This window comes from Cricetulus griseus, chromosome 2, assembly GCF_003668045.3.
Source record: "Cricetulus griseus strain 17A/GY chromosome 2, alternate assembly CriGri-PICRH-1.0, whole genome shotgun sequence".
In the NCBI taxonomy this organism is placed as follows: Eukaryota; Metazoa; Chordata; class Mammalia; order Rodentia; family Cricetidae; genus Cricetulus; species Cricetulus griseus.
The window spans coordinates 84,900,333-84,920,276 of NC_048595.1; the positions used below are offsets into that span (position 1 = coordinate 84,900,333).

The window sequence follows — 19,944 nt, forward strand, 5'->3', positions numbered from 1 at the left end:
TATTCTGTATTAAATACAACTTTATTGTTTTAGAACTATGATTCACTTTACTGCACTGCACAGGACACTGTTAGCATTGTAGAGGAGCGTGCATTTTTCAGTGACACACAAATATGTCACCAATCTAGTCAGCATTGATAAACCAACAGATGATAGTTGTCTCTGCACAGATGGAATATCATAATGGATTACGTCAACATATTATGCAGATAGCACAGGTTAGAGCATTACATGTATAATTTATAACCATAAATCCAAGTGCTTCTTATTGGAATTGTGATTATCCTACAGGTAAAAATACATGGAAAAATATTTAAAGTTTAGTCAAAGGCATATTTCTAAGGCAGAATTCAGTGCAGACATAGAAGCTCTTACTGCAAGTGGCACATTAGGGAAAGAAGGGACTAAGAGAGGGTCCAGTGCACAGCCACTGACAAATGCCAGTTATAATTCACAGCAGCAGCGGACACAAAAGCTACCAAGTTCAAGTATTGAAGATAACACAGTAGGCAATACTGAAGACGATATTTCAGATCTATATCTCTTTTCAACAACTTAGTTTTAAAAAGCCACAAAACCCAGCTAAAGGAAATCTAAATTTCTAACCAAATACCTTTAACAACTTTTTCACAGGTTTTGGATTACAAGCGTGCCAGCTACACAGCAGCTTGACTCTAGCACATGCACACACGTACAAACTGAACCATGTGTACATAAAAGTAAATCCAACTATTATAATTCACTCAAAAACTGGAAAAAAATGACAGTTTGAAAAATACCCACAAAAACAGAAAACACTACACCATTTAGCAATTCTGCTCAGGGTAAACACGAGCAATATTTCTCACAGAATATATACATTTCTATTTTCAAAAATCAATTGGCTGAAAATTTGAAAAATTTCAAGTATTTTTTAGTTTTAGATGATCCATATTAAGACACTGCACAAGGAAAACCTTGATTATATTGTTTCAAAGAACACCCAGATTACAAAGAGAAGCCAATTCATTGCCTGAAATCTCAAACTTCTGATTTATTAAACATTGTTTCATCTGTGAGGGAATGGCAGCTAAACAGAAAGACTAGTTTCTATCAAGGAGATAAAATTGTAGCTGAGTTGAAAGACCAAGTAGGTCGTCATTTTAAAGCAAGAGATAGCTTTTCCCTCATTGTTTCATTACAGTGTAGATTCATGCTGTGAGTGTTCTTACTCAGTTTTTGAAAGCAGACCCCTCTAGGAGTCAGGTGTATATTCTCCAGTTCTTCGGTGTACATGTGCAGGTAGGTGACTAGGTTATGGAGCCAATGAGACAGAATACATGTAATGATCTGTGTTCTTTTTTTTTTTTTTAAATCAATGTTACCTGGATGACACAAGAGTTTAAGATTTCCTGTGCTAGAAAATCCAACTGAAGACTTCCCTGAATGCCTGCAAATATCACACGCCAAGTGAGATAAGCCAGACACAGAAAGACACACACTGTATCATTATTAATGAGAGGGACAAACAAGTCAGACGTGGAAAGGAAGAAGAATTGTGACAACCAGGAGCTTGGGAGAGAAGAAAATGGAGAATTAATTTTCAATGGGTTGAGTGTGGAAGGATGGAACAGTGCTGGGCATGAATGACGACTGCAAATGTGCACCACAGAATTATTCAACCAAAACGATCAAAATGGTTCATTTTATGATATACTTGTATATATATATATTTTTACATCAAAAATAATTCTAAAGTAAAAAGTAAATTCACTGACAGGGACTTTGTCTTATCCCGTGACATGAAATAAATTTCTATATAGAAACTAATTATAAAACATTCTAAAAAAACAAGGACTTTGTTTTAAAATGTGTCATAGAACTGATTAGAAATTATTATCACTATAAACAAATAAAATGCTAAATAAGGCTTTAAAAAGAAATTCTATGAAAAGTCATAGATCATAAATTTAAAGCCTTTAGATGACCTGCCAATCTAAAAATAGATTTAAGTATGTGGGTGCTAGGGCAAACTGGATGCCTTTCAGACAATTATTAGTTATTGATAAATATTTTGCAGTAGGATTTGTAGTTTCCTTCTAGTACACAGTGACAGAAAGTTCATATTGGATAAGGGACTGTATGTAGATAAAGAACTTGTTATAACTCAACCACCCTGACTTTTAAATAATAAGGAATTTAAAAAATAACTCTAAGGAGATATGTGAAAGGCTGAGTAATGGGCACATGATGACATGAGGTCAGGGAAATGCAAATTAAACACATATAGAAATGCCACTTCACAAGGATGACTACGATATTTTTAAAGATTGGCACGGATGTAAAGAAAATGGGACACCCACATACTGGTGGCTAGAATTTAAAATGATGTAGTCACATTAGAAAGCAATTTGGCAGTTTCCTAAAAAGTTAAACAAAAATTTACATGACCCAGAAACTCTATCTATAGATGTCTACCAAGGAAACAATGTCTACACAGACTTACACATTATATTCACAGTGTTGTTCCTAGCAGCCAACCACCCAGGTAGAAAGAAGAGAATGTCCTCTCACAGGTAAATGCATGAAGTATCCATATGATAGACTATCGTTTAACAACAAACAATACCAACAAATGACATTTTAATAGAAAGAAATCACATAAGCTATAACATGCATAAGCTTAAAAACATGATGCTACTGGAGAAACAAAGACCAATATAAAATGACTAGAAAAGGCCATTTTGTAAATATGAAGTAGGTTAGTGGTTACCTGGGGTTAGAGATGAGAGTGGGAATTAAGTATAAATAGGTGTATCCAGTAGGTACTCTTATTTGGGTGATGTTCTGAAAAATGGATTATGGTAATGAATGCACATTTCAGTAGACGTGACAAAAACTCACTGAATTGTACATCTTAGTTTTTAAGCATATGTGTTCTATATTTTAATGAAGCTTATAAAATGTTTTGTTTCTAATCCCCAACTGAGACTGGGATAAAAACAGCCTCTTGGGGAACACGCTGGGACAGACGTCTTTCTCAAGAGTTGTTTTATATATCTCATTAATTATTTCAATAAAATACATAATTTCTGAAAATTGTTAAGCCCACATGAGTGGACCAGCATTGGAGAACCTTCCTCCTTGTAAAACCAGAGTTCTGCTTTAGTTCTCTCTCTAGGAATGGCCTCAAATTTCAACTTCAGGAACTTATTTCTTTGTAATCTAATGATTCGAGACCCAAACTAACCCATTCAGTGTCTTGAATTCCTTTCTCAGCTAGAAATTACAATCTCATCAACCTGTCAGTATCCGTATAGTTCATTCCATGAAGTCTCATTTCACAAAAGAAAACATAAAGTACAACTTCTGAGTTATTTTCCTGAATTTTACTTGTTCTCAATGGGGGTCTTGTGAGATTTTAGTGCATGTATTATCTAAATGGCAGAGTAACAAAATATCACAGGCTGCAGTAAGAAGGCCAGGTAGAAGAGAAAGCTGGCATTTCAAGTGGCAACCACACCCAGGACCAGCTGGGCACTCCATGGACATAATAGGCTAATGGGGTTAGCTCCTGCACACTTTTTATGACAAACTCTTTCTTTAAAACACAAAATTCCTTATTTCTAAAGAGTGAAAGCTGTGTGTGTACATACATACCCCACCCTATAAACCAACTAAAACATGTATAATGACCCAATCTGATTCAATGTAGCATCTTGTGCCATACAAAATTCTTTGGCACAGGAGGCTGTGTTCGCTGGAGGGGGAATAATCCACCCCAAACAGCTGGTTTTAGTTTTTCTCCTCTGACTGTTACTTTCATGTCTGAGCTGGCTTGGGTACAAGCTCTCTGGATTCTCAATCTACTGAGGCAAAACTCAAACGATAAGGAGACTGAGGTGATTTGTGCAAATCTGAACATTCCCTGAAAAGCAAACTTCGATAAACTTCCCTGACTTGTTCTGTTTATCACATTCTAGGTACATCAAGTATTCCATATTCTCACTAATCTAGAAGCCCACTATCCTAAAAGAATAAGCATCTACCAGACATAAAAATTCCAACAAATCAAACATGTTCAAACTATTTTCTGCAGTATCAGAATATCAACTAAAAAGAAAACCTAGAAATCTAATGCCATCTCTTCACTTTACTAGTAAGAAACTAAAATTCAGATGGTCCAAATGACTTGTTTAGAATGACACAGTGGTTGGCTGACCATCTGGGATAGAGTCTAGGTTATTAGAGTTCAGTTGTGTTCTTTTCCATTATATTTCACGGTCATGGAAGGGAAGCCAAAGAGTCTTGAAGAAAGTCTTTCAAACGTAAGTTTGTCTTTTCAGAATCATTTCACTTTACATGCTTTCTTCATGTCAATAAAACTTTACCAACTGTAATCAAAACTGACCACCCACAAGAAGAGAGACCAAAGGGGAAAAGGCTTGTTTCCTTTTGTTAACCCATTGAAGTTGAAGCTTCTAATCAATGCTGTGGGTAGTTTACAAGTCAAATTTTAAAATAAGGGCACACTTGGAATTAATCTCCCCTCCATTTACTACTTTCCCAGAATTACTCAGTGCAGTGATGTTTATGACTGGCTGACCAACTTTTAAATTTCTTGCCACATTTTTTACACTGATACATAGTATGAATTTTCACATGTTCAACAAGAATTGTGCTCCGAGAAAAGGTTGCTCCACAATAATCACATTTGTAGGGTTTCTCTCCAGTATGACTTCGGATATGTAAATTAAGAGATGAACTCTGTCTGAAAGTTTTCCCACATTCTTCACATTTGTATGGTTTTGCACCAGTGTGACATCTCAAATGACGGGCTAGGCGGGAATGAGTAGGGAAGGCTTTATCACAGTCGGTACATTTGTAGGGTTTTTCTCCTGCATGAAGTCTTTGATGATAGATGATAGTACTAAAAAGGCTAAAAGATGATCCACAATCCTTACAAACATATGGTTTTTCTCCAGTGTGGGTTCTCTGATGTCGGGTAAGGCAAGAATTCTGTCTGAAGGATTTCCCACACTCGTTACACTTATAGGGCTTCTCTCCAGTGTGTATCCTCTGATGTTTTGAGAGAGAGGAGCTATGAGTGAAGGATTTCCCACACTCGTTACACTTGTATGGTTTCTCTCCAGTATGAATTCTCTGGTGTTGATAAAATGATGAGCTGTCACTGAAGGATCTCCCACAGTGTTTACATTCATAGGGCTTTTCTCCAGTATGAGTTCTTTGATGCTTATCGAAAGCTTGCCCAACAGCAAAACTTTTTCCACATTCATCACACTTGTAAGGCTTTTCTTTTTTGTCCGTTTTTTTATGTGGTTTATGTGATGAACTAGCTGTGTGAGCTTTTCTACATTCAGTACACAGAGAGCGTTGTGAACTGTACCCAAGCGATTTTCCACATTTCCTACACTTACTGGGTTCTTTAACTTCAGGTTCTTTGTCTTTATTTGAGGTTTCACCTTGAAATAAATTCTTCCGGCACTTTTCACATTGAGAGCTTTTACTACAATACCATGAGCTTTGAGTAAAGGCTACCCCACACTTAGAACACTTCTGAGTCTTACTGAATGAACCAATTCTTGGATTTCTCTTATGTGCAGTAAGAGATGAAGAGTGACGTGAGTCTTTCTCATTTCCACTGCCTTTCCTTGACTTTTCTGTACTGTGTTCTTTGCGGCTCACAAGATATGAATGAAAACTGAAGGGTTTCTTGCCTTCCTTAGACCTGTGAGACATCTTTGTTAAGTAGGTTTTCCGATGTTTGACTGTGTCTGAAGTTTGTTTGAAATTCTTTCCAGAGGGAGTCTCCTTTGAGTCAGAATCTTTTCTCTCATGGCTACTCTGCTTGCTATGATCTTTCTTGGATTTGCCATGTCGTTTCTGGAATTCTGCCTTCAAGCCATAACCATCATCACTGAAGCAGTATTCTACTGTTTTCTCTAAAGTGAAGTCTTCCATAAAAGCATCCAATTCACTTCTAGACTCATCCTCTAAAACAGATAACAAAGCAAGTATTTCCCATTTTGCAATAAAGGAAGCTGCTATATTTGGGACTGACATAGGAACACTAATAAGTTTTAAGAGATATGGCTTAGCTATCAATTACAGCTTTATTAAATAGCCAAAAGATAAGCAATATTGGAAAGTAAGATGAACATAGAGGCTAGGAAAATATTGTGGAAAATGAAAAGCTTGTGCTTTATGTGGAGAAAATTTTAGGTTTTCACTCTTTCCAATTTCTGTACCAGTGTCAAACCTATTTACTCTCTCTATAACCAAACTTCATCTTTATATACTAAGCCAATGTCCAGTTCCACAATAAACACTTTATTTGCATAGGTTTACTAATCCTTACAACAACCTGATGAAATTCATCTTTTTTTTATGGACATCACAATGGGGCACACAGAGTGTCAGAAGCTTACCCAAAGTCACATATATTGTAATTGGTAAAAGCCAGATTTTAAATACTTCTTATTTTTATTTTGCACAAGTGTTCTGCCTGCATGTATCTGTGCATTACATAGGTGCTGTGCTTGTAGAGTCCAGAAAACTAGAGTTACATATGGCTGTGAGCTTTCGTGTGGGTGCTGGGAACCCAGTTTCTCTGGAAGGACAGTTAGTCCTCTTAACTGCTGAACCTTCCATCTCTCTAGACCCTAAAGCCTTATTTTAATTTGACATCACAGTCCATCTGTTTGATCCCTATATTATACAGCCACTCCTCAAAACAGACAAAAAGCATTAATTTTATAGAAAATCCCAATCACTTCACCAACATGCAGTATCACCCATGACACGTTTTTAAATATTACCATGAACTGGCCCTATCAATCCTGAAGACAATATTTTTATTTTTTAATTGTTTATTTTATTTTTCATTTTAAGTGCATTGGTGCTTTTGTCTGTAAGTGTGCTTGTGTGAAGTTGTCAGAACTCCTGGAGTTGCAATTACAGACAGTAGTAAGCTGCCATATGGGTACTGGAAATTTTACCCAGGTCCTCTGGAAGAGCAGCCAGTGCTCTTAACCACTGAGCCATCTCTCCAGCCCTCCTGAAGACATTTTAATCAGACATCTATTTATTTTTCTTCCCAGATCACTGCCCTTTTAATCCCATTCTTTGAATCTTAAAACCTAATACCTAAAATGCAGTGCCCCAGTGCATTAATAAATCTGATGGGCTCATGGGTTCAAAGTCTGGTAATTAACATGGAGCTTTCTCCCAAACTATATATTGTGTTTTTCTTAGAACTTTTAATTAATTTATTAAGCATATTATTCACTCTGGCTTTCCCCGTTATTTAGTGTTCCTCTTGGAGTGTGTATGAATGTGAGAGGATCTTGAGTATATTCTATTATTCTCCTCTCTCCCCCACCCTGAGACAGGGTTTCTCTTTGTAGTCCTGACTGTCTTGAACTCTGTAGGCCTGGCTGTCCTTGAACCCAGAGATCCACCTGTCTCTGCCTCCCCAAGTGCTGGGGTTAAAGGCTTGTACCAACACCGCCCATTCACTGTACTTAAAAAAAATACAGGTTTTTTTATTGAACCAGTAGCTGGCTGATTCAGCTAGTCTGGCTGGACAACAGCAGCCTAAAATCTACCAGTATCTATTGCAAGGCTGTGATTATAGGCACAAAGTCCATGCTTAGCCTTTACATGGGTCCTGGAGATTCTAGCCTGGGTTTCCATGTTTGCATAACAAGCATTTCACCCATTAAGACATCTCCCCAGCCCCATCCTGGTTTTTAATCATTAAAAAAAATCACATAATCAGTTGGGCAGTGGTGACGCCCACCTTTAATCTTACCACTGCGGAGGCAGAGGCAGGTGATCTCTGAGTCAAGGCCAGCTTGGTGTACAGAGCCAGTTCAAGGACAGTCATAGCTACACAGAGAAACCCTGTCTCAAAAACCAAAGAGGGGGAAAAAAGACCACATACTTATCTTCCTAATTGGTTCTTTTGTTTTGTTGTTTTTGAGACAGGGTTTCTCTGTGTAGCCTTGGCTGTCCTGGAACAAACTCTGTAGATCAGGCTGGCCTCAAACTCAGAGATCCACCTGCCTCTGTTTCCTGAGTGCTTGAATATTACAGGTGTGCACCACTACCGCCCAGTCCTAATTGTCTTAATAGACCATTATAAAACTCAAATTCCTATTATTCACAAGTTATGTAAGTTTTCCATACAGTTTAGAATAGAAAAAAATTAACATGTATGTTATTTTTCTTCTATATTTCCAAGATCATTGGTAAATTTTGAAAATGATTTTTTTTAAGACAGGGTTTCTTTGTGTAACAGCTCTGACTGTCCTAGAATTCAATTTATAGACCAGGATGGCCTTGAACTCACAGGGATTAACCTGCCTCTGCTTCTCGAGTGCTCAGATTAAAGGCATATGCCACCACCGCCCAGCTGAAAATAGTATTTTTAATCAGTTGCATGATAATCCATCCTATATAATTTACTGAAAAAGTCTGAACTTTTTCATGTTCACAAGCCGTTAACATTTTCAGGGTTTTTTTTAAAAAGATTTTATTTATTTATTATGTATAGAACATTGTGCTTCCATGTATATCTGCACACCAGAAGAGGGCACAAGATCTCATAATGGATGGTTGTGAGCCACCATGTGGTTGCTGGGAATTGAACTCAGGACCTCTGGAAGAGCAGTCAGTGCTCTTAACCTCTGAGCCATCTCTCCAGCCCCCAACATTTTCAGTTTTGTCAGTTATCTGCTCAAGTTATTTGTTCATTTGTTTTAAATTAAAATACAGCTAGCTCATTATTAACTTGTGTAAGTTAAATAATTATCTCTATTAAGTCTGTCTTTCCCGTCATGTAAATGGCTTTTTAACATGTACAGTACTGCAAAACAGTGCAAACACACATTTTGGGGATTAATCTCTAAATTGTTACTTAAACATAATAAAACAATTTTTTAAAGTTATGTAATTATAATGGAAACAGCTGAGAGGCTAACTAAAATAAATGCTTTAGAAAATTCAATTTTCTAAAAAAATAAAGGTACTAATATATGTAATGGCATTTTTATATTTAAACTATATGTTAAATATAGTTACTTTTAAATTTTAGGAAGATACAGAGAAAAAGAAAAAACCCTAATCCCTTGAAGGTTAACATACTAAAAACTAACATAAATACTAACATAAATGTTTCCCAGATGTTAAAAATACATAAATATTTAACCTATGCATTTAGACAGATGAACATTTTACTTAAAAAATAATGGAATTGTTATACATGTTTACTGGCTGAATTCCCACTTACCTTTAGAGATTAAGTTCAAATGGTAATTAAGTTATTGTTCCTTTATAAAGATGCTCCTTGATTTATAATGGAATTATGCTTTGGTAAATCATCATAAGTTGAAAATACCCTAAGTAAAAATATACACAACATACCCAACATACTTTGGGGCTTCAAGCATGAGGTTATTTGATCGTGATCATGATGGGTGATGCTGCTGCCCAGCCTTACAAAAGAGCAGCAGATCACACGCTGCTAGTCAAGCATCCTTTCCACTGAATATGTATCATTTTGCATTATTAAAGTAAAAAGAGAATACTATACCAAGCCATTGTGAGTCTGGTCTATGATCCCACAGACTTCCATGGTTCCTTTTATGTGCCATTCTTGTGGCCTGCATTATGTCACTAACACACTCATTTTGATAATTGGTCTTTTAAGTATCCATAATAAGATACTTCTCAGATCTTCTGTGGGGAGACTGCCTGCCCACCCCTGCCGCGCTGTTCACATCAGGGCCACTGTCACACAGCCTCTCACTGTCAACAGTGACGTACACAGACACTCCAGGACCACTTCTGTGAGATGTGGAACCCCTCTCACGATTGTTGCCCCAGGCCTCCTCTTAGGCCTTGCCTAAGCTTTACAAACATCTTCAACCTAAAATCCTTCGTCCCCAATCTCCTTCCTTCTTCCTTAATCAGAGGCTGCACCTGCCCTGTGCTCTCCCACTAATCCACACTCCTTCTCCATTTTTCTTCTCTTGATTTCTCCCAACAAATCTCCAGTTTGGGGAGTCACATCTTGGTATCTACTTTTTTGGAGGACCCCAACCAATAGTGTCCCCATTAAAATGAACATTCCAGGAAGATGAAGTCTCTCTTCTAATCAGTCAGCTTTATATTCTAGCATTAGGTCCACCCAGAATTTCAAAGATTTTTTCCCATGGTTTTCATTTCCTTCTTACCTTTTACCAACTCACCTGGTCTGGGACCTTTTGAGATTTCTTTTTCCAGTGCCCTAGGCAATTTAACCCACTTCAGCTGAGAAATCAAATCAACTTTGGAAACCGGAAGGCCTATTCAGAGAAAAGAATAGAAAGTTATAGTTTACACATAGAACAAAGATGACCTAGCCTTCATAGTTAGCCTGTTTCTCTAAGGAAGACAAAGACATCATCAAATACAGAGGAGGAATCCAAGGAGGAAGGAGGGGAAGGCATGATACTGAGAACAACAAAATGATGTCCCATGTTTCCAATGCAATGAAGCAAAAACTTTTTTAGGAGGAAATCTCACAGACAGCCCCCTTTTAGGAATAGTTATGGCATGTCCTGGGTGCCAAGCAGATATGGTTAAAACAGTCACATGTCATTTACCTTTCAGATAAGATAACGGGCTGAAGCATCTGCCCTCTTAGATGCTAGATCATGAAGAGAAGATGTCTTACCCAAAAATTCCAGGTTCCTTAAGTTTTCCAGTAGCACTTCCTTATATAGCTCCCTTTGAGATGGCTCCAGCATCTTCCACTCTCCTCTGGTAAAGTTCACAGACACATCCTCAAATGTTACAGGTTCCTACAAGATCAAACACAGCATCTTTGCATTGTATTAGTTCCCAGCAGACCTGAAGGATTCAGAGAAGTGGTTAGGATATAAGTAGTCTGAATATATCCAAGTTGTCCGTGTGCATATGTGTTTTGCTGGGAATTAAACTCAGGGCCTGGTGCATGCTGGGTAAGTGCTCTATACTGAGCTATATCCTCAACCTCTTTTACATTTTATTTCAAGATAGTTTCTCACTAAGTTGCTTAAGTAAGTTCTGAACTTGATTGAGTTCCTCCTGCCTCAGCCTCCTGAGTAACTGGGATTAAAGGCCCATGCCCAACCAGGCCTAGTAAATTTTTTAAAAAGAATTACTTTTATGTCCATGAATGTTCTGCCTGTGTGTATGTCTTGTAAGCTGCATGTATGACTTGTGCTTCTGAAGGCCAGGAGAGGGTGTTGGAGTGGAGTGTAACTTGCCATGTAGGTGCTCAGCACTGAACTGGGGTCCTTTGCAAGAAACAGCCAGTGCTCTTAACTGCTAAGCCAGCTCTCCAGTCCAGGCTTGGAAAGTTTTTTTTTTTTTTTTTTTTTTTTTAAAGCTTTAAAGCAAGTCTCAGAGTCCATATAACTATTATAAAAAACACAGCAAGGGGACTGCACAGTTCTGACCTATCCCACTTAAGAATCTAGCACTAAATATTGATTTACAAGACTTCTCCAAATTGTTAACACTGATCAAGTTAACCCTAACATATTAACTCCTAAGAGTAAAAGGAAAATTATAAATAGGAGTATGAACTGACATTCCCCATCCTCACATCTGGAGACTATAAGCTAACTACAGGTAATAGTTAAATACATAATAGCTGCTGTCACGTGAAGTAGTGACGCTTCTTGGTACTCAGGGACTGTTTATGTCTTCAGCCCAGGCTGGCCTCAAACTCATACAGTTCCTCCTGCTTCGGCATCTCTAGTCCTGGATTACAGGTGTGCACTGCCACACCTGGCTGCAGCAATATTTCAAAGTATACACTCGAAGAGTCTCTGGTTCAGGAATATGCTCATACTTACAAGTATGCCACATTCACAAACAAGTATAGTAACTCAATAAAATCACTTTTTTTCTTTTCTTTTTTTTCCCCCTTTGAGACTTGCTTGGTACCCACATTGGCTTCAAACCAGCCATCTTGACTCAGTTTTATGAGTTCTGGGGTTACAGGTGCAACTTCCCTATTTTCTATACGATAGATATACGGCATCCTCTGTGATGGAAATAGGCAATGGTGTCTCTTAGCACTGGGATTAGCAGTTTGTCAATGTCACAGCATGTAGCCAACCAGGGCCCTGGGACTTCAAACAACAGAAATACATTCTCTCATAGTTCCAGAAGCCAGAAACAGGAGATCAAGAGCTAGCAGGGGTGAACTCTCTTGAGCCTCTGAGGGAGAGCCCATTTGCCTCTTCCAGCTTCCAGTGGCTGCCAGCATTCCTTGACCTTCCCTGGCTTGTGGCCCAGTCATTCCAAATTGCCTCCCTCTCTGTATCATCATCATCTGTATTCAAATTCTGCTTCTCCAGTAAGGGCATTTATGACAGCTGTTAGGGCCTGCTTGCAGAACCCAGAATCAACTCCCCATCTTTCCAATTTTATATTATTATTATTATTATTAATTATTATTATTATTATTATTATATTTCAAGACAGGGTTTCCCTGGCTGTCCTGGAAGTCACTGTTCAAGGGTAGTCTTGAACTCAGAGATTTGCCTTCCTCTGCCTCCCAAGTGCTGCACTGATTAAAGGTGTGCACCATCACTGCCCAGCCATCTTTCCAATTTCAGTAGCACCCATTCTTCATTTTAAACCCATGGCTTAACTACACTGGCAATGAATGACTTTTCTTCAAGTGAATAATATTCACAAGTTCCAGGAAGTGGACATACTCCTGCAGCTCAGTGTTGTCCTACAGTAGTATAACTACCACTTGTTACTGTAATTTTGTTCCTAACTAGTAATTACTAGTACTGAAAACTTACTGATATGCATCCAGTTTCTTTTCCCAGCTACTGCATGCATTCTAGTCTTACTCAGTTGATACCAAGGCTTTCCAAACAGATGGTAACATTATCTGTAACAATATGCTGTTGTCTCTCACACTGCAATGCTTACACTTCATTTCTGTCTTACTTGGTTGACTGCAGTGTTCAGGAAATACTAATCTTTTTGCTTACATTGTGAACCCTGCCTTTTTTATCTCCTGATTTTCCACACAGGTGGAGATGTTCTTTACCATTTCAGGGAATTACAATTCTATTTCTACCTGACTCATTTCATCAAGAGTAACTTTTGCGTTTTAGTAAATGCTTCCCCTCCAAAAAAACATTTGTGGTTCACAGGTGTGCTACGGGATGCCTGAGGTCAGAGGACAACACACCAGAGTAGGTTCTCTCCTTCTACCATGTAGGTCCTGGGGACTGAATTTAGGTCATTAGTCTCAGCTGCAGGAGTCTTTACTCAGCCATCTCATTGATCTTAAATGCTTTTGTTTAGCATCAGAAATTATGCTATAATCTGTGAACCCAAATAAACATCAAGTAAACAAAGACCTACAAGTTGCCTTGATTTTGTATCTTTATGTTCTTCACTAAGAGCTGTTTCCACTGAAGAATGAAAACCAGTTAAAGAAAACTTACACGTGGCTCCGTATGTGGAGGAACAGCCACCATCTCCTCTTCTCCCAAATCCTCCACTTTGCAAACAGCAGAGTCTTGAGTGCTACGATCTGGGGAAGGGAAAAATCAATCTGGTCTTTCAGCTCCATTCTTTGTACAGAATCAGAACTCACCACAACCCCCTAATTTGCTAGAACGCCTCACAGGAAGCGTTTATTGCCTAGTTACTGTAAGGATATTGGAAAGGATACAAATGAACAGACAGATGGGAAATGACAAGGGCTATAGGGGCTGCAGGCCAAGGAGGGAATGAAAATTCAAATATCTATTTCAGAACACTACAGTGTTTCATGGCCCTCTGCAGGAGAGTTCAGAAATCAATTTTTCCTTCTCTTTAAAACACAGCACCACCAGAGATAGTTTTTGTATTAGAAAATAGACCCTTTCCCACTGTTTCATCCAAAGATCTTTCCAGTTCTTGAATCCACATAAACCAAGTTATTTCCTTCCACAAACCCTTAGCTGTAAAATACTTACTTTGTACAATAGTTTAAAAATATTTCTAGGTTATGAGATATATCAAGGTAAACCAGCTTTGCTCATTGCAGCTGTTTATTGAACTTACAGATGTTACTTACAGCTTTGTTTACTGAACAAAGACACTAAGCTGCCTAAAAAATCGACTGTGTCTCTGGGATTGCCAGCTGATTCCTAAGGATACTAGTTTCGAAGCAAGAAAACTCTACTGTGTGTTTCAGGGGAAACAACAGTGTGGGGTTCTGGGTGAGCTCATTGAGGTCTCAGGGGTGGGAGACTGAGTCAGGACCCCAGGAGGAGCCTGAATTCAGTGACTAAACATACTGAACATCCTTAAATGAAGATTCATTTTCAAATGAAGGGAAATAATTTTTCCAAATCACACTCTACCATCTTATAACAAGAACTATACACAGTTTTATCGACTGATATTTGGGGGAAAATTATATAAAAGATGTAAGAGGATCAGTTTAAGAAAATTGTTCTTTCTCACAGCTTTCGGCTAGTAATGGATTCTTCATGGTAGGAGTCTCCACAGAGGCCAGAATTCTAGAGAAGCAGTGATGGGCAGAATGGATTCTACCATGAGCTCTAAGATAGCCAGGAGGAAATACTGTTTACTGCCACCAACTCAAATTTGTGGTCACACAGGTAGCTGGTATGCCTAAAATGTGGGACTCCTCTCTAATTTGTTTATCACTGCAACATGCTAAGTTTTCAAAATCAGGGCCTCCAAGAAGAGACCTGACAATGCAGAATTGATTATATATAATCTGTAAAATCAAATGTCTTCCTTAAATCAGTGGTTGTCAACCTAATGTTGTGTGATCCTTTAATACAGTTCCTCATGTTGTGGTGACCCCAGCCATAAAATTATTTTCGTGGCTATGTCATAATTGTAATTTTGCTACTGTTTTGAATCATAATGTAAATATCTAGTATGCAGGATATATGATATGCAACCCCTATGAAAGGGTCATTTGACTCCCAAAGGGGTCTCGATTCCCAAAGGTTGAGAACCACTACCTTAAATGCGCCTTCATCTTTGAATATATAATTTTAATTTTTAAATTTTCAATCTTAGCAATATTGCTTCCTTTGAGAGGTTTACTTCAAACCTTAGGAGATCCCCCTACCCTCCACCTGAAACTCTCACCTTCCCTTTCTTCAAGTGTTTGGTTCAAATCTTCTACCAGGCTCACTGCCTCCACACTACTCTCAGGATGCTGAGACTTCACCCAAATCCTCATCTCTCCAGGCAAAACCCTCAGGAACTGCTCAAACACTAACAGCTCTAAGATCTGCTCTTTGGTGTGAATGTCTGGTCTCAGCCACTGCTTGCAGAGTTCCCAGAGTTGATTCAGGGTTTTTCTGGGTCCTTCTTCTTGTGAATAACAAAACCACCTGAACTTCTGCCTGAAAGAATCTAGGTCATCGGCATATCCTCTTAAGAGCCTTTCTTGAACCCTAGAAGTATCCACTCTAAGGACCCTGCTTTGTTCACTTGAAGCCATAGCTGGAGGGTCTGGGGACGTGGCTGTCATCATGTTCGAGGGCACTAAAGCTTGCATTGTGTCACCAGCAGGAATCCAATCCTCTTTAGACTATCTGAGTATGAGAGATCTGCTAACAGGTACTCTCTATGCACAGCAAACTACCAAGGCCTCCAGGAATCCAATTTACAATCTTGAAGGAACTGTCAAGAAGAAGCAAAAGATGTTAAATGAGTAAACAGACAGTTAATTCTGAAAACATTGGCTTTTATCACCCACACATGTAAACCCCCCACACCCATACCTATACACTTAGAGGCACAGGAAACTTCTGCCCAACCAACCAGTCTATTAAAAGGAGAATCTTAAAGATTTACTTATTATGTTAACAGTGTTCTCCCTGAATGTATGCCTGTACACCAGGAGAGGCCACCAAATCTCATTATATGTTGCTGGGAATTGAAATCAGAACCTCTGGAAGAGCAGCCAGTTCTCTTAACCTCTGAGCCATCTCTCCAGCCCCATAAAAGGAGAATCTTTACAGAATAAAAACCGAAAGGTTCAATAAAGATAACTCTGCAAACAGACAGTTACTTCAGACTTACTACTACTCCTCACAAACAAAACTAATAGAAGATCCTCCTGGTTCCAAGTGATTCAGTCACAAACCTATTTGACAGGTCCCATCCACCTTCAGCAAACACACATTTCCTACCAGTTGCTCAACTCAAAACCCTGATTTCATGTTTGACTATTTCCTACCCCTCTTACTTTCCACATAATAAATGACGGAGCTCAGACCCTCTCCATCTTAACATTTATTTTTAGATTTCTTTATTTTATGTGTATGAGTGTTTTGCCTGCCCATATGTATGTAAGTGTACCATGCATGTGTCTGTTGCCCATGGAGATCAGAGGGTGGCATTAGATCCCTGGAGCTGGAGTTACAAAAGGTTATGAGCTGATGGTCTTCTGAAGAACAGCCAGTGCTCTTACCCTTGGGGCCACTCTCCTAAGTGTATTCCTTTTCAATTCACTCTCACACTGTAGCCAAAGAATTTCTCCTAATATTCAGAAGCTGATCCTGTCATTTTCCTGCCTGGAAGCCCTCATGAGTCCACTAAGACCAAGCTCAATCCAGAGGGCACAGAACAATCTAGAGATTTGCCTAGATACCTCACAACCAGCCTTGCAGCCACAAAGAAACACCCCCACACCAACACTTTCCTATCCTTTACGACAGAGATTGCCACCCACTCCTACCTTGGAATGCTGCCTTCTTCCTCTTACCAATCCTTTACTTATTAGTCAAAATATGACTTTTGGGGCTCAAAGGTGAACAGCACCTGCTGCTCTTGCAGGGGAACTGGGTTTGATTCCATTCCTGGCACCTACATTGCCTCCCACAGCCATCTGTAACTCCAGTTTCAGGGGATCCAACACTCTTCTGACAAGTACACAGTGCAGTCATACATGCAGGCAAAACAGCCATAAACACAAAATAAAATTAGGGCTGGAGATACTGCTCAGTGGTAAGACACCTGCCTAGCATTTGGAGGCTCTGGTTTCAATCCCCAGTAACACTAACACACACACACACACACACACACACACACACACACACACACACACACACGGCCCCCACCACTAAAAAAGGGGGGAGGAATTCCACAAGAAACATCAAAAGCAAAAACCCTGATTCTTCTCAGTTGACCCACCCCCACCCGCACCATCACCCTCCCCCCTCTTGTGAAGCTTCCCTCTGATCCTCCAAAGGGCTGATGGCCCTTTGCACACAGCCTGGCCTGTGCTGCATTCATTCATTCATTCCACAAATGACTATGCATATACAAATATGGGAATGGGCACTGTGGGGACAGGCGTATATAGAGCACTGTCATCAAAGAAAGATGACCTAAGATTTAGTGCCACTATTAGGCAAGATGGACGAGCATCTTATTGCAATTAGCATAGCGTTAACTACCCACCTCAGGACCCAACACGCGGCATACATGATATCATTTACTTCTTTGCTAACCATCAGGTGCCCACCATGTTACCTGGCATCCCTTTGGGCACCTGGGTCTCCGCAATGACTGAGACATGCGCAGCTGCTTCAATAGAGGCTTTGTGAAAATGTGACGCAGGTAAAGATTCTCAACTTGAGAGAGAAAAGCAGCGGCAATTTGCCCCACAGGTGTCAGCTTGCAAAGCCTGCAGATGCTCTGGCTTATTAAGGCCCAGGAGAAAGGATGATTTCAGATACAGCCAGGGACGCAGCTAAACATCTAATACAAGAACCACACACACACACACACACACACACACACACACACACACAAAGCACACACACAAAGCACACACAAAGCACACACACACAAAGCACACACACACACACACACACACACACACACAAAGCACACACACAAAGCACACACAAAGCACACACACACAAAGCACACACACACACACACACACACACACAAAGCACACGCACACGCACACGCGCGAGCGAACAAACAAACCAAGGAATTATCCCGTTCAAAATACCAACGGTGGCGAAGTTTTCTCCCTGAGCACAGGGAAGAATGGAAGAATGGGATGGCGCGGTGCTGCAGAAATGCACGCCTCCGCAGCGGTAGCTGCAGCTCAGTGCCAGGTCCGTGGGATGCTGTGGGTCCCAACCCGCCCAAGGTGTGAGCTCGGAGCCCGCAACCCGCGCAGCTCCAAAACCAATGGCGAAAACCGATACCTGCACCAGCATCCGCAGCCAGCAGCACCGCAATAAGCTTTCAGAAGCTTGTCCCTCAGCAGATGCGCACGCAAGCCCGCGGGAACCACTGCGCCTGCGCAGAAGCTATGAACTACGATTCCCGGGGTCCGTTGGCCTGGATTTCAAGAAACTCCTGTGCTTTCCATAGGCTCTTATCTGGCCTGTTGCGCATGATCACTGAGAAGCGGCTGGGGGCTCGAGTGTTAAATTATTGCTGCGCCAGAGGCTTAGAGGCCTAGCATCCGCTTAGGTTTTCAGATCTATGCGGTAGTGTATCCACGGTAACTTTAAATCTTCCTCAGCTTCTCTCATCACCACCTTTCACTAAAATTGAAAGTGAAAAACCCACCGAGGAAGCATTAGCGATGCATTCAATGCAAAACAGAAGTAACGCTGTAAATAAGTTACACAAATGTCTTCTGACTTCCACACCTGCCACCATCATCCAAGGCAAAGCACTAAATCTGCTTTGCCTGCACTGTTGCAATAGCTTTTTGATTTTTCCCTTTATCCCCTATCCCCCATCACTTACACCATGCCTAGGCAGATTATGTCCCTCCTTAGAAGGACTGCTCAAAACTCTGCTATCTTAGTTACTTTTCCCTCTGACTGTGATAAAATACCCTTACAAAAGCAACTAAGGAGGAATGGAGCTTATTTCAGCTCACAGTTCAAGGTATGGTCCTTATGGCCACGAAGTCAAGGCAGCAGGAGCTTGAAGCAGCTGCTCATATTGCATCGACAGCCAGGAAGCAGAGAACGGTGGACACATGCTGCTGCTCAGGTCCCTTTCTGTGTTTAAATTTATACAATCTAGGATCCCCTGCCAGGGAATGGTGCCATCCACAGCAGGCAAGTCTTCTCATCTCAGTTGAAGCAGTTATTAAGGCAATTAAGATAACCCCCCACAGGCATGCCCGAAGCTGGTCTTCCAAGTAATTCTATGGGTGGTTTAACTGATAATGGAAGACAGAAGATCTGTGGAATAATAGTATCAAGAGATGATAGTGGTGCTAGGATTTGGAGATGTACATCAGCTATATATGGGCACAAACAAGATAACACACAAGTGTGGCAGATCATATTTAGTAAAGATGACCACACCAATGCCTATCTGTATACTTAACAAGTTCTTCCTACAAGTGCAATGTCCATGTAGCTCCTTTGAGAGAAGTTTCTAGTTTTTTGAAACTAGAGTGATGTTTCTTAGCCCAAAGAGTCCAGAAATGAGCAGAGGGTGCAGTTCAATGGCACTTCAGTTGCAAAGGATTGTGAAGTGTGGTTTGGGTTTGCTTAGGTGTGTGTGTGTGTAAGTTTAAAAACAGGATTCATCCATATAGCCCAAGTTTTTTTTTTTTAATGTATAACAAAGTGAAGTCATTGTTCTTGTCTCTATAGCCTGAGATTTAAATTCTAATTAGAATTAGATGACATTTACTCTTTATAGATGGCTTCTTTCATTCAATATTGAATCTATGAGATTTGTCAAAATTGTTGCATATGGTTATAAGTTAGTAGTTTTCATTGCTGCACAGCATTCCTCTGTGACTTGTTATTTACATTAGTTTCCTATTTACACAGCTCTCAGCATCTGATCCACTATGTGGGTGGGAAAAGAAGTTCATACATGTGCATATGTGTCTATAAAGAGCTG

The 19,944-nt window shown here is 39.8% G+C and overlaps 1 protein-coding gene across 2 annotated transcripts; it reads right to left on the reverse strand.

The window, feature by feature from the left end:
* On the reverse strand, window positions 1-18,366 carry Znf483 (zinc finger protein 483). 2 transcript variants are annotated; one of them, XM_027403016.2, is made up of 6 exons: window positions 18,270-18,366; window positions 15,181-15,720; window positions 13,509-13,597; window positions 10,721-10,847; window positions 10,254-10,349; window positions 1-5,993 (listed from the first exon to the last, which is right to left on the reverse strand). In XM_027403016.2, the coding sequence occupies exons 2-6, from the start codon at window positions 15,593-15,595 to the stop codon at window positions 4,552-4,554; spliced, it is 2,169 nt and encodes a 722-aa protein (XP_027258817.1). In that variant the 5' UTR covers window positions 15,596-15,720; window positions 18,270-18,366; the 3' UTR covers window positions 1-4,551. The 2 variants fall into 2 exon arrangements, with proteins under 2 accessions (XP_027258817.1, XP_027258816.1); XM_027403015.2 differs by having other exon boundaries at window positions 10,239-10,349.
* Between the last annotated feature and the right edge of the window lie 1,578 nt (window positions 18,367-19,944).

Coding starts and splice junctions, on each gene's coding strand:
- Znf483 (XM_027403015.2), bottom strand. CDS start 15,595: ATGCAAGCTTTAGTGCCCTCGAACATGATGACAGCCACGTCCCCAGAC. Junction 13,598..15,180: donor AACACTTGAAGAAAGGGAAG/GTGAGAGTTTCA, acceptor TCCCTTCCCCAG/ATCGTAGCACTCAAGACTCT. Junction 10,848..13,508: donor CTCCACATACGGAGCCACGT/GTAAGTTTTCTT, acceptor TTGATCTTGTAG/GAACCTGTAACATTTGAGGA.